The 15,051-nt window shown below is 35.4% G+C and overlaps 1 protein-coding gene across 2 annotated transcripts in view; it reads left to right on the top strand.

Moving 5' to 3' along the window:
• The window catches only part of LOC139696163 (dipeptidyl peptidase 9), a 41,579-nt gene extending 26,849 nt beyond the window's left edge, over positions 1-14,730 (top strand). For both annotated transcript variants that reach the window (XM_071594786.1, XM_071594785.1), the window contains exons 17-20: positions 221-363; positions 1,897-2,008; positions 5,621-5,779; positions 8,017-14,730. In XM_071594786.1, the coding sequence (XP_071450887.1) occupies positions 221-363; positions 1,897-2,008; positions 5,621-5,713 (348 nt within the window). In that variant the 3' untranslated portion in view covers positions 5,714-5,779; positions 8,017-14,730. The remainder of the gene's footprint in view (positions 1-220; positions 364-1,896; positions 2,009-5,620; positions 5,780-8,016) is intronic.
• The last annotated feature ends 321 nt before the right edge of the window (positions 14,731-15,051 follow it).

Here is a 15,051-nt window from a genome sequence, read left to right as displayed (position 1 = left end):
AAATTTACATATTTGTGTTCTGAAATTATTTTTGTTGTTTTTCACATCAACTTTTTTGGAGTGACTACTTTGCCAGTAAAAATAATAATGTCAAATCACCACCGTCCACCAATTCATCTCCTAAGCAGGTCTAATTCACTTTAGATCAGTTGAAATTACTTCTAAATGCAGTGGTCTTCTCGGTGGATCATTTGTGGTTAACCTGTATTCCATCCAATAGGTGGCTGTAGCTGGGGCTCCAGTAACATCATGGCACTTATATGACACTGGCTACACGGAGCGATACATGGACTTGCCAACCCTCAACCCTGATGGGTACAAAGAAGGTTCTGTGCTCTCTCATGCTCACATGTTCCCGGAAGAGTAAGTTGAATTGTTTTCTGGGATGCTCATGAAGAAAATGTATGCATATCCAATTATATAGAAAATTTTGGAATAAAATGAGCATGACCACTGTTGATAGCAATGTTAAATCTATGTTGGCAATCTGGTAGGAGTCCTTTCTTATGTGGGTATTTCTAGTAATCCCTGATGAACTTAATGAATGAATAATATGCAAAGTTTAGGCCTAGTTGGGGGGCAAGGGTAGACCAGAAATAGCGTATCTGCTTGAACTGGAGGTCACTGGTTCGATTCCCGTGACTGGCAAAATATTTTCTGCTTAGGAAAAATTTATTAATGGTTATTTGGAATGAGACAGACAACCACACATTAACAAAAAAAACACAATAATGGTATTTCGGAACGAGACAATGAGAAAAATAGAATCCCACTAAAAAGCTACCCTGAACCCATGGCGAAAGGCTGCAGTTTCACCATTAGGGACTGGAGGCATAGACCAAGTGGCCTGGCATCACCTGCCACAGCTTCGGGCAAGAGTGACATTCACGGTATCGGCCACAGTGCTGCGGTGTGGAAGGCAATGGGAGACCACCAAATTACTCTCCCTAGAATATGCAGCCTTACCTTGCATTCTACTAATAGTAGAATGTAGCAGCGGCAGTAAACCAATCCTAGGATTGAAATACAGATGATGATGATAGGTCAAGTTAGATTGTTTTTTTTAAGATTTCCTGCCTCATGTTTAGCATATGTTAAAAAAGTCAGCATTATTCCAATAATTAATGTAAAACAATTATTCCAGGAAACAAAAGTAATTTAGTTAGTAATCTAACCTCAGCTGTATGATTACTACATATTTGTGTAAGAAACAAAAGTTTTTGGCCACCCTTGGAAATTGTGAATCTATCAAAGAATATCTTGCATCCCAAAACATCATTTCACACATTTGAATATCATAGAACTGTAGATTTCAAACTAACATAAAATGTGGATAAGTGACAAAAAATAATTCGCTATCAATCACCATTTTTTAGCCTTTTTTATCAGAAATGTGCCATAGCATATATCATGTATAATTGAAACAGATACTTTTGGAACTTCTAAGTGTAGCAAATGATCATCATAATAGTTGTGCCAAGAGAATTTTCATTAAAATGAATTTTTAAGTTGATGTATTTATTCAGATTAAAAATATTTCAGCCGCTTATAGAAGTCTTGAAAGAAAGGTAAATTTGATGAAAATTTGAAAGGTAAAATTGAAGAAAAATTTGCTTTGAATATGAGAATAGCAATTGAAATGCATGCATCATGAGACCATTTTGGTCATTGGGCCACTGTATGATTTATTCCCTTGAATATATAGAGGCACTTTAACATTTTGACAGTTGATGCTCTCATACACCTTAAGTCCTAAGGGGTGCTACATTATTGAGTGCTTGTTTGGTTTGTTAATGATTGTAACTTGAGGACATTTCCATATTAGTTAACAGTTGGCATTGGTGTACCATTCTAATCCTTCTTTGTCTTTAATTGATGCATTACTTTTCTTTCTAGAGCAAATCGTCTCCTTGTTATCCATGGCTTAATGGATGAGAATGTCCACTTTGTACATACTAGTGAGTTAATTGGAGCTCTCGTCCGTGCAGGGAAGCCATATCAGTTGCAGGTCAGTCTTCTTTCTCTCCTCATGTTCTTCAGCTTTTCTTTGTTTAGTAAATAAATCAGGACTATTATAGTTAAGTGAAATATATATATGCTTGTGCTGTGAAAAGCTGTTTTCTTTTAAACCTGGGTGGATGTGTTTTAAAAATCATAAGTACCCACTTAGGGATGATATCATAGAGCTGTAGATTTTTCCATTCTACTGCATTCATGAGTATTTAGAAATCCAAAAACACCAAACCCATCTGTCCAACCAGGTGCCCAGATCCACCACCCATATCTCCTCTCCACTTCCTAGGAGAGGAGAGGGGGATCCAATTCCAAATTTGCAAAACTCACTTAGGACACTTAAGTGTTTTCATCTGCATTAAAATATGCTGAATGCTTTTAACACATTTTATTGGGAAACAGTATTCTTGAATCAGAGACTTTTAACTAATCTTGACATGTAATTACCTAGACAATTATTTTCAGCTCTTCTTCACTCAAGAGCGAGTACTAGATTATTCAGTTTTTCATTGTTTATTTTTTTTAACCATGCCAAAAATAATGATAGGTAACTGCATTTAATACTGATAAAGCACGTGTGCAGAATAAAATTTCCCACTTTCAAAACATTGCATGATATACAGGCCTGAAATTAGTTATAATAATAACCTTTATTCATTCTTATGATCATACACTGATGTAGGATAAGTCAAGATTGTACAAATATGAATGCCATGGTAACAATTATACTTAGAACTCCTTTAATTTAGGCTCTTATAAACAGATTAATACAATTTTGTTTTCAGGAAAAGGTGTAACTTCTTTCTAAATGAAGAAGGGCCATTGGCCATTTTAATATCCATAGATATTCTGTTTTATAATTTTGTTCTTATTTTTTTGGATCCAAGAATACTGGTGAGGTGAAAGAAAGAGAAAAAACAACTTTGCACTTCCACACACTTTTTTAATATAACACGACCATGGTTTCGATGCTGCGCATCATCTTCAGGTACAACATAACAAAATTATTCAACTTATATAGCCAGGAGCCAGGTAGGGGAAGTCAGGGAGAGGGGTGGTAGCAATCATTGGTGGGTGAAGGGAAAGGGAAAGTGAGGGGGAACTAATGGATGCAGACGGTACAAAGGGGGGTGGTTGTTTGCCACGGTTGACCCTCATTAACGGAGGGTCGGTGACTGTCACTGCCTTGGTGGGGGAGGGGATGGTGTGGGGTGGTATTCAAGAAATTAAGGAGAGGGGAACGCGAGAGGTAAAGGATATCGTTGACCACCTCAAGATTACCGGACTGAAGGGATTCCCAAATTTCCAACTCCTCCAGAGCGTTCAGCCGCCGACCTTTCGTTTCTGTGTGTAAAATGTCTGCTGTGAAATTGCTGGAATGATTGTAGTCTAAGAGGTGTTTGGCGAATTGTGATCTGTTGTCTTTCTTCCTGAAGCATGAACGGTGTTCCTTAATCCTAATGTCGAAAGTCCTCCCAGTCTGTCCAATGTAGATGGCGTTGCAGTCTGTACAATTGAGTCTATAAACTCCGCTGTGTTGCATGACGTCAATTTTGTCTTTAGTGGAACCTATTATATTTTTTAAAGTACGTGAATTGTAAAAAGCGGCTTTGATATGGTTTTTTGCGAGTATTTGTTGTGTCCTGAGTGAGAGATGGCCAAGGAAAGGAATTCTTCGCCATTGGTGCGTGTCCGGTTTGGGTGTGTGATATATGGAATTCCGAGCTATTTGCGTTTGTTTTCTGTTGTACATGTTGTCAATCAATGTTTCAGGGTAGCCGTTGTTGACTGCAATCTGTTTTATAATGCGGAGTTCTCTGTGTTTGTCTTGACGTCATGCAACACAGCGGAGTTTATAGACTCAATTGTACAGACTGCAACGCCATCTACATTGGACAGACTGGGAGGACTTTCGACATTAGGATTAAGGAACACCGTTCATGCTTCAGGAAGAAAGACAACAGATCACAATTCGCCAAACACCTCTTAGACTACAATCATTCCAGCAATTTCACAGCAGACATTTTACACACAGAAACGAAAGGTCGGCGGCTGAACGCTCTGGAGGAGTTGGAAATTTGGGAATCCCTTCAGTCCGGTAATCTTGAGGTGGTCAACGATATCCTTTACCTCTCGCGTTCCCCTCTCCTTAATTTCTTGAATACCACCCCACACCATCCCCTCCCCCACCAAGGCAGTGACAGTCACCGACCCTCCGTTAATGAGGGTCAACCGTGGCAAACAACCACCCCCCTTTGTACCGTCTGCATCCATTAGTTCCCCCTCACTTTCCCTTTCCCTTCACCCACCAATGATTGCTACCACCCCTCTCCCTGACTTCCCCTACCTGGCTCCTGGCTATATAAGTTGAATAATTTTGTTATGTTGTACCTGAAGATGATGCGCAGCATCGAAACCATGGTCGTGTTATATTAAAAAAGTGTGTGGAAGTGCAAAGTTGTTTTTTCTCTTTCTTTCACCTCACCATGAAAGAATTCCACCAAGTTAAGCCTGAAACTGTTAGATTCCAAGAATACTGTTCTAAAACATTTCATGTGGAAGTTATTACAACTTCACATTCGGCAAAACAAAAATTAAATGTTTGTTAGTATATTATTGCCAAAACTTATCACTAAGGAGACCTGGATCATGAGGTGGCTTACGTATTGGCTTCCCACCCTGAGGGTCCTGGTCCAAATTTCTGGTCCCCTTGGTACTTTTTTTTAAGATTAGGCTAATGCTGAAGCCAAGTTTCCTGTCTCCTGTTGCCTTCCCATGTATGATAACCACTGCCACTTGTAATTGAATAGTGCAAAGTGCACGCTGACATATTTTTGCTCATTCTGCAAGAGGCAATGACTTATCTGTAGTTTCTGTTTTGCACCTTTGTTTGTCCCGTGATTTTTGCATGATGGCTTTCTTTTCTCATTGTAAATTATTTTATAGCACCAAAGAACATCTTTGTCTGAATAAATAAAACCCTAGATACCTTTTCGAACTACTCAATGTATGGCTCCTCAGCCTCTTAATCTGCTATTGTGCTATCCATCACCTGAAAGCATTCCATCCTCTTTAGAGTCTGGAGCATTTTCAGGGTCTTCCTCTTCTGTCCCAGAAACTTTGCCTCCCAGCTCACCGAAACAGTCATTTCACTATTCCTTGGAATCAGGTTGTATTAATTCAATGAAATCATTTGCTTCAAAATTTTTATGTTCTGCCTATTATCACAAGTCCATTGATTACACTTTCCTCTCTCTTCATGTCTCTTGAAGTCTCTAAATATGTCATGATACAACAGCAACTTGTCAGTTTGGCATAATTTGCACCTTCAGCTGAGTAGCCAATTAAATATGCCTATAACCTGCACAAGAAGGTCAAACTACAATTTAACATTTAAATATGGATGGACTAAACAATATTAAGTTTAAATCATTTTCATAATTCTTTAGTGATGCCTTACTGATGCAAATCTTTGGGTGTGGTGTGTCAGAAAACTATGAAGGTGTTTAGTCTTTAGTTTGTTTCATTATTATCTTGGTAGCCATGATGAGAGATGTCTCCATGCTTCCAGCTGATGTATCTTTCATTCATTTAATGGTTCTTACAGATCTATCCAAATGAAAGGCACAGCCTTAGACACCTGGATGCCAGCAAGCATTACGAGATGACATTGCTGTCCTTCTTGGAAAACCATCTGTAAAATAAAAGAAAATTGAGGCATCCAGATCTTGCAACCTTTAATAGGTTCTCCCAGGCTAAGTTCCAGGTTGGTTGCAATTCAGCTATTTAAATACGAGTTAGAGATGATATTCTGGAATTGCCAAACACATGGGCGATTTCCGGAAAATTTTTGGATAATAATATCATAGAAATCATTTATTAAAAACATCTTGTTCCTCATGATCCACTCATGTAAAATGTCTATATTATTAATGTGTATAAGTGTTTGAAAGCAGTTTATTGCTGCTAATATATAAAATCTTTGCATGGGTTGGACTAAAGTCAACAAAAGCATGCATTACCATGCTGTTTTGAATATGATGTATGTTTATTTATTATGGGAAAGTATTTCTCTCTTGCAAATGTCAATACTTGTTGTCAAAGTTGTGACTCACTCAATTTATTTTAAAACTCCCATATATGTCAAGGAAAGGGTCCTAATTGTTTCAAGAAGTCAGTAATATATGGTCAGGAATTTTCAAAGAGAAGTATGCTCTTTTTTTAATTTGGAGGGCCTTAGGGAATCTTTTGCTCAAGTGCTGGTGGGAACCGAGGTGACTCTATATATTGATGTGACTGTAGTGAAACCAGGTGCAGGAGGAAAGGAAAAACTGATCATGTTTCTGGTAATGATTCTGATCTTGAGTTTTCAGTAATTTCATTTCACCTTTTTAAGTATAATATTTAAGGATCAGACATATGGTTTTAAAGGAATCACAAGGGCTGCCCAGATAGTTGACTTCATTATGCTATAAAAAATACCCTGGAATAGATACAGAAAATTTGTTGTAATCTCAAACTACTTATCTCTGCTATTTATATATATATATATATTCGCCAAACAGATTTAAACGTATTTAGTAGCTTCAGGCATGATGTGGTGGAAGTCGAACATAATGAATAACTGATTGTAGCACTTTTCCATTGCATAAAATTTTATTTTACAACCAGGTTTCGATGTATTACTCATCATCAGGTGATGATGATGTGATACATCCAAACCTGGTCTTAAAAAAAAATTTTATCAAGCGGAAAAGTGCTACGATCAGTTATTCATTAGATTTAAACATTTTTCATATCTCTTCACTAGTTTTCAATTCCTTCAGCATAAAATTCCACAGCCAACCGATGGGTTGCATTTTGAAGTTCCTCTTGGATCTGAGCATAAAACATGTAGTAATCAAAACTTTCTAAAGATTTCAGATATGGTAAAATGATGGTTTTCGCAAAATTTTCGTCAATTTCAGGTGCAGTTCATCGTTTGCCACAGGCAGGTGTCCGCTTCTGCAATGTCGTGGGCATTTGTGTTCACTCTTAAATGAACGGGGACACTGACTCACAACTCATGTCATTCATCACATTTGGTCGGTACAGAGCACAAATTTCCTGATGAATGTCAGCAGATTTGAAGTTTTTCATCAGTAAAAACCTTATAACTGAATGATAATCACGTTTAGCCGGACTTTCAAGGTATTGTTCATTTTGACTTGCTATTGTAAACAAACCACAAGCAATGCAACCTTCCAACCACTACAGATCGAGGTGTTCTGACCTACTGTGTGCATCAATACAATGATCATTCGACTCCCCCCACTCAAGCTACTTACTGGACAGCCCTTGTACTTTCAAAGCATTTTCATGTTTCCAGTTAACCGCATTAATTATAGTATCTAACATTTCAATTACCCTTTAAGACCAAAACCTTTCAAAGAATAATTTGATCAAAATTAGGATGATATTTGGAAATGAAATCCACCTAATTAGTCCACTGACAATCCACTTTGTGAATTCATGTCGTGATCTACACTAATGACTAGAAGCATCGTCCACAAAGCATAACAAATGTGAATTTCATCATTTTTTTCCAGTTCCGAAATGCACTTCTTGTTGTGATGGTAGATCGCCATGAATATATGCTAACTATGCTCAGTGATAAGTCCATTTGTTCATTATACAGTGGTGGAAAGTTGATTGGTCCCAAGATTAATAGATCCTTTGTGTAAAGTCTAAATATAACAATCCTCAATACCTGAGATATATGTATGTGGTCATTGGTATCTACTCTCCAAATTAAGTTGATTCTTTTTTCTCTCTTAGCAGGAAATAGTAACATGAATAGTTTATAAACGTTTCATGTCTGAATGTAAAAGAGGACAGAAAAAATTGCAAGTTTTTCTGTATTGAAATGTTTTCTGAACTCCTATCCATTCCTTGTGCATGTTTTCTTTTCATGGGTCTTCATTACTTATGAGTCCAAATATCTCTTCCTTTTTTATTCCTTAGGTATGGCATGTGATCCAGAGCACATGCTGTAAAATTACTGGACTTCAGAAGGGTGTTGAGCACTGTTTGCAGTCCCTCAGATGAGACGATTCACATCGAGTTGGTGAACTCCTAAAAAATTGGATTAAGTCGCATTGACGTCTCTCCCCCCCCCGCTCTGAAAACATGCAAAACACTACTGGAGCATTTAGGGGAGGAATTTGAATGTTTTTGCTTCTTCAATTCCCTGCATGTGTTCTGCTCCCGATTCCCATTTTTCATCCATTCTCAGTATTTTATTCTTCAGCCAATTTCTTTTTACTCATCCAGATACCACACTTTATATTAGATCCAATAACCCAGAGGTGTAAAGTGATTGTAAAAGAATCAGCTCCTTCTGTTTTGATTTGAAGCATTTTCTCTTTGAGAGCTCATTGTGATTTGGTCATTGACATGACTGACTGATTGTCCCTGTCTCCCTTGGTGTTTGCCAAGTGCTGTGAACATGCATTAATGGATGGAACTGGTGCTCAAATACCACCCCAATGGAGGTGGTTCACTATGGTGTTGCTAGTCGAATGAAGTTATACGTAATGAAGATTTCATCGGGGATGACAAATCCGTAGAATGTGGTTGAAGTGATTGCAGGTACATAAATCATGCTCTAATGTTTTCTGGGTAGGGTATTTGTGACTTGATCTTGTTTGTGGTTCCTTTTTTTGCATCATGTTGTGTGCATATGTCATCTCTCTTGTATTTGCTTTGTTGGCCAGCCTCATTTGATCCATCTGGTAATATGTAGGATATTTATGGCCTTGTTCACTGTTGGTAAATCGGCTAGATTTTTTTGTATTTCCTCCATGGCACCCTTCATATGATGGACATTATGCATTGCATTGCTCCTCCAATAGACATACTTCCTTGAAATGGTCGTTATTCAATAGAATTTCAGTGGTAAACATTTATATACATTTTTTCATTCTAGGTTAGTACACTATCAAGAGAATAACATTCTTTAATGACTATGCAACTGACTCCTTTTAATTTTTATGCCCATTTTATCACGTTGGTTTATCTATTTATCTTTCTGGTTTGCTTGGATAGGAAACATTTTAAGGTTCTCTTATTCAGTATTAACACTTTTATCCTGCATTTAAAAGGACTCGAAAGAAATTATTATTATCAAGAACAAGGATATCTTTTATAAGAAAAATTGATTGAATTAAATTACTAACTTCTTCAATGAGTAATAATGATGCAATTACTAAATATTATTTTTAGAAGTGTTGATTCCTTATGTACGATACAGTATTCAGGAAAACATGCTCTCGCAGTTCTATCATTTGTTTCAACCTTATTCTCTCATTAAAAGTATTTAAGAAACTGCAAGAAATTCATGCTTAGGAAATTACTCTCCAAGTTCACCTGGAATGTCAATGACCTGGATCATCATTCTTATAACTGTAATTCATTGTTTACAATTTAAAAGTTAAGCACAAGTGATCAGGCATATTCTATCAGCAAATTTCAGTTTACGTTTTGTGATAATGCGTGTTTAAAACTCATTGACATAATTTTTGTTATACGTCATTCAAAATGAGTGGTGTAATAGTCTAGTGGATAGAGCATTCAGCTAATGACTTAAGGTCCCTGAATTCAAATTCAGAAGATGCATCTGGACTCAAAATGTCAAGATTTCTGAGCATTAGAACGTTCTGGGAAACAGCAGGTAGTTCGGGAAAAGGAACTATAATCCTACTCTTAAAATATGAATATCTGATGCTGCAGGGTAAGGTACTGAGCTCTATCTCACATCATTCCAATCTTCTGGTTAATTACTGCGGCATTAGATTCAAATATCTTTGCAAGTGAAGCATGCAAAGTTGATAGTTTCCAAAATCCTAAAATTCAGGAAAGCAGTAGAAGATTTGGAATTGAGTCCTGTCAGTAGAATTTTTATCTGGTGACAGAGTAATTTTGTGTCTCCTTTTAGCGAAGTGAAACCCATTATTATTTCATTTTTGGGCTTTTTTTGGTTGTATATGAAGAAAGAATAAGTCTTAAGAGACCTTTTTCCGTTGATTTATAATCATGGCTACGCAATAGCAGTTCCTTTGCCCGGAGGGGTTTTCCTCTGCATATGGATGTGTTTACACAGCAACAAAAAGAAACTTAATTTTTCTTAACAAAAGTTGAACCTAATAACTTTGCTGCCACATGGTATAATCCAGGATGGGTTGAGATTTAGGTTCCTTAAACAGTTATATTCTCTCATTTATTTTTATTTGTTTGGTAAGGTGAATTGAATTAAGTTAATTAAAAAGATAAATGGAAAAGAGTGAATTATGAAAATTATGAATCATAAAAAATTATGGTTATCATTTGTCATTTACTCTTTAAACTGCGATAAATAAATGCTGTCATAGAATTCTAATAGTTGTGTCAGTGATGGAGAAACAGCGAGTAAAATTTATTCAAAATTCACTTTGCATTGCGTAGAGTTAATATTATTGTGAATACTCCTTTCATAATAATAGCATATTATAACTTTTATTAGCATTATTAATTTATCCATTTTTGTGTTTATTATTATGCCTGTGTTCCCTACTAACATGAATCCTGTGATAGACTACTTGTATTGCCATTCAACAAGTTTGAATGCTTTTTAGTGGGTGTTATAAATATTTTCTTAATGAAAGGGGGGCAAGAATGAATCATTAATTTGTTCTGGATGGTTATAGTCATATGGGGGTTTGGTAGTCTGAGCTCTGGGCTCCTGACTGAAATTTGCTCCCCAACTGTTATGGGTGTATTACCCAATCAATATGAGACTTAAAACGACGACATGAGCCCCACCCTCATCTATCATGCCTATCATTTGGTTGATTATTGTGATTGTTTAATGATTACAGTTCCATATGTTCCTCAAATTCCAAAAATCTTTCTTTTCTTGTATTGATGTCAGTCAGTTTCTCACCCATTTCAGATGTTATCCACAAATGTTTGTCATCTATATGAGCATTGTAGGCATGCATTTTACCCACCTGACTTATCTGGAGAGCTCATTCCAATGATTCAAGTGAACAGAATGTGAAGAGTCTGTTTACGGGATGATGAAAATAATTAAATTTGAATTTTAAATCATGAAGAATATTAATAGCTTACTATTCTGACATCAATATTGAAAGCCATCAGAACTGTTGTAGACAAGTGAATATTAAAATTTGGTTTTTTGTTATCGGAAGTGGTAATAATGAGAATTTTTGATGTTGGAAGGATGCGAAACAAATTTTCTCTGTCATCCATCCTTGCATTTAGGGTTGATTCGTTTACTGCTGGCATATGCATTTAATTTTTCTGAATGAGTAGATTGTTACTGCAATCAACATTGTTTCTGGTGTGTGTTATTGTCTCAACAAAAATTCACATCTTTTATGTTTCTAATTTGATAAGTTTTGTTGTCAAACCAGAGCAGATTTCTTCAGTGTGCCTTTTCCAGAAAAACCATTTTGGTCCCTCATACATGAACAGTTTTACACGCCAGTACCTACAAGGAATATGTTTATTTGAGCAGTGGTGGAATGGCCATATTGTTTCTTTTATAATGTTGTTTTAGTGGTCTAATCAGAAAAATTAAACTTTTTTAAATTCTGTTTACCATAATGTAGCCGGTGATAATCAGTGGTAGGCGATACCATTAGGCCATTTTGCATTGTTTTCCTGGATAATTTGGAAACAAAGGTTAACCTTATTGAGTTGGTTTACTTTGTATCTGAAATCCGAAACGTTCTAACTGATTTTCCAATTTTTTTACATTGTCTTCCAATCTTTACAATTCTTTTACTGGTAATATTTCTGGTGGCTAAAAAGTGAGAGAATTGTCTTGTATGTAGTCTATTCAGCCCACTGTAAGATGGTGTTAATGTTATGTCTCAAAATATCTATATATTTTGGCATAAAAAGGTATAGAAGAAGAAAAGAAAAATAGCATCTCAATCATGAATTTAATTAAATTTCTCCAGTATCTCCTTTTTTGAGACTATTAATCATGTTTTTTGATAATATCTGCTTGGAAAATTGTATTTTATAAGAAATTGCAAATCCTTTTATACTGTTAGAATTCAATCGACATCTATCGTATCCGTTAATTTATCTCTTGCTTGTGTGTGAGTGATATGTATTTATTGTGTTTTTGACTATTTAATGAGTGAATACAGGATTGAAGTATATTTATTGCTGAGAAAACATTCTAAGATTTCCACTAATAGTCCAGAAAACGTGAGCACTTGGCAGCTATTTATATGTTGTTCCTAAAATTCATGTACAGGTTAACCAATTTAAAAAAAATGATATATCATTCAATGTCTTGTTCTCTCTTGGAATAGCCTTTGGAAATTGTCGTTCACCGTTAAATGGCTGGCAAATGCTAAATAGAATTTTTCTCATCTGATTGCTGTTTTCATGGTCTTTTCCAAGACTGCCATGCAATATTGCTATTTTTATTCGGTAGTATTCATTCTCTTGTAGTCCGCACAATACATGATTTTTTTCCACATAATTATTCAAACCACTATTCTTTGACTTTCTTATTTTATTTTAATTACTCATATTTATGTACTGCGCTGCATTTAGATATACTTTGATTTAGTGGGTGGGTTTTACAATTGAAATTAATGAATTTAAAAATCACCCTAATATTTTCTGCCACAATTTTTTTTCCACAAATTCATGTGCTCTATTTGGTTTATTTGTTTGAAAGTAAATGACAGTTTCGTAATTTTTTTCAATTTGTCCTATTAATAACTGAGACTTTATGGGGTCTCCTATTTTTCAGGTAAAAAGTGGCATTTGTAAATGAAAAACTCACCCCATTTTTTTATCTGTAGGGAATTTTCTCAAAGTGCACCCCTACATAAATGGTAATATCTGTTTTGATGTCTTCATTTAATTTGCAGACTTGAGAGATTAATGGAATCACATATTATTTTATCAAGAAATGTTTCTGTTCAATTTCATCCAATTTGAAGGTGTGGCAGTCCTGTTGATACCCAGTGCATTAATAATCTGGAACATTTTTTAAACATATTTTTTGGTAAAATCAGCCAGGCATAATTTTAAAATATTTAGTCTCTTAACTGCGTACTTAACTTTGGAATTTCAGCTGCCTATTATCTAAAATATTATTTACATTAAATAATAAATATATACCCAAAATATTTCAGCTTTAGTGGATTAGGACCGCAGAAGTGTCACACAACTGATGCAGTGTTAGTTGTGTGACACTCATGATAACGTTTCTGTGACATAGCGTCACAAAAATGTCATTATGACAATATTACATTGGCTATTTCAATAATTTTTATTGCTTAATAATATGAGGAATAATAATTGCATGATAATTTATAACATTTTGATGTTGAAAATCCATTCATTAAAACATCCATTTTATTGTACTTGTATATCAATGCATATTTTGCTTTTCAAATGAGAATATGTCACAGATTTGACCAATATCCATCTAACAAGAACTTTCAGTACAATTTATTATCCTCTCTCCTTCATGCGTAATTGGCTGTACTTCCATGTATTCTTGAGCAAAACTGCCAGTTGAGCGCTTGTGCAATTTGAAATTTTATATTTTGAAAAAGCAGGTTACGATGATCATTACTCAAATGTGTGATCTCACGTCTCAGAACAACGAAATTGCCATCTAACATGATGCTGTGCTAGGTAGGCTTTATCATAATAGTGAATAATAATGTCTCTGATTATGGTACAACTCTGCATCTTTGGGCTATGCAGTATAAAGTAGTTGTGAATAAAAGGACACCACCACCATTGCCTGAAGATCATCTTCCTAATTGGCTCCTAAAGACTTCACTTTTGAAGCCAGACATGTACATAGCAGTTATTCTTTATTGTCCTGTAGATGTTGAGCACTTTCAGAAAAAAAATGTATTTTAATAGGTTTTAGAAGATGCTGATTGCTTTCAGCCACCCTCAGTTGCCAATCATGAATGAGCACAATTCCATTTGGACTTGTCAATGGAAATTCCCCGCCACAAACACCGAAATTGTGAACTGGAACTTGGTTGTTGCTAATAAATAATAGGTGTTGAAGTGTGTGCAGTTTGATGGAGCATTAAGAGTAACAATACCTGGACTACAAACAAAGTGATCTCACAAGACGTGTGCAATATGCTTATTTTATGAAGACATTGGTATTGAAAACCCAGAAAGAAGGCGAAATGATTTTCATGACAGTTGTACTATTGGCAAGAGGATAGATTTGCGATGAAGAATTAGCAACTATGATATTGCATATTTTTTTAACTCACGTTCTTGTACTTCATTTTTTTTCCATTTTCCTTTTTTTTAACGGCCCTGACCTATTTGCAAACTTCAGGTTTTAAAGATTTTTAAATGTTATCATTTGGAGTGAATTTATCTTCCCCTCACATAAATGGTTGTAGCTTCTAAAAAAAAAAAAAGGTGTTGCAATACTTTATTTGAACTGAATGAGTGATTTTGTGAAATGTTTTTTTGTTTACTTTTGCTGTCTTTGAACTTTGAATTGTTAGGAAATGGCAAATGGTTGCTTGTGTTTTTCGCAAGTGTCTGCTGTTAAAAGGGAAGTGAGTTGTACATCCAAGTATAGTGACACAATGCAATTTTTGTAATTTTAACAGTAATTCTGTTAGCAATGATTTAATAATAAAAGAGCTGATCAGTGTAGTTTCTTTTTCCGCTCATTTGAATCAGATTTGATTTTCTCCTGAGTGACACAACTTTGAGCATTGACTTCTCAAATATGTTTGAAATGTTCCATGGGGGTAACTCAAGAATAATCTCTCGTTGTGTGCATGGTCTGAGCTCCAGAATCTTTTCAGTTATAATTCCTAATTCTTTTGTAAAGTTTCTGTTAACATTTTTCCACCATACTTCAGTGATGACATAAACTTTTTTCAATTAGTTTTGATAGCTACATAGCTCACTTCACCTAAGAAATCTTTGGTCAAAAAGTTGCAATCTTTCTCTAGATGGATTAGAAATTGA

This window comes from Hetaerina americana, unplaced genomic scaffold, assembly GCF_022747635.1.
Source record: "Hetaerina americana unplaced genomic scaffold, ioHetAmer1.1.p SCAF_7, whole genome shotgun sequence".
Lineage (NCBI taxonomy): Eukaryota > Metazoa > Arthropoda > Insecta > Odonata > Calopterygidae > Hetaerina > Hetaerina americana.
Note: the sequence above shows the minus strand (reverse complement) of the source record. Positions and strands in the feature narration are given on the sequence as shown.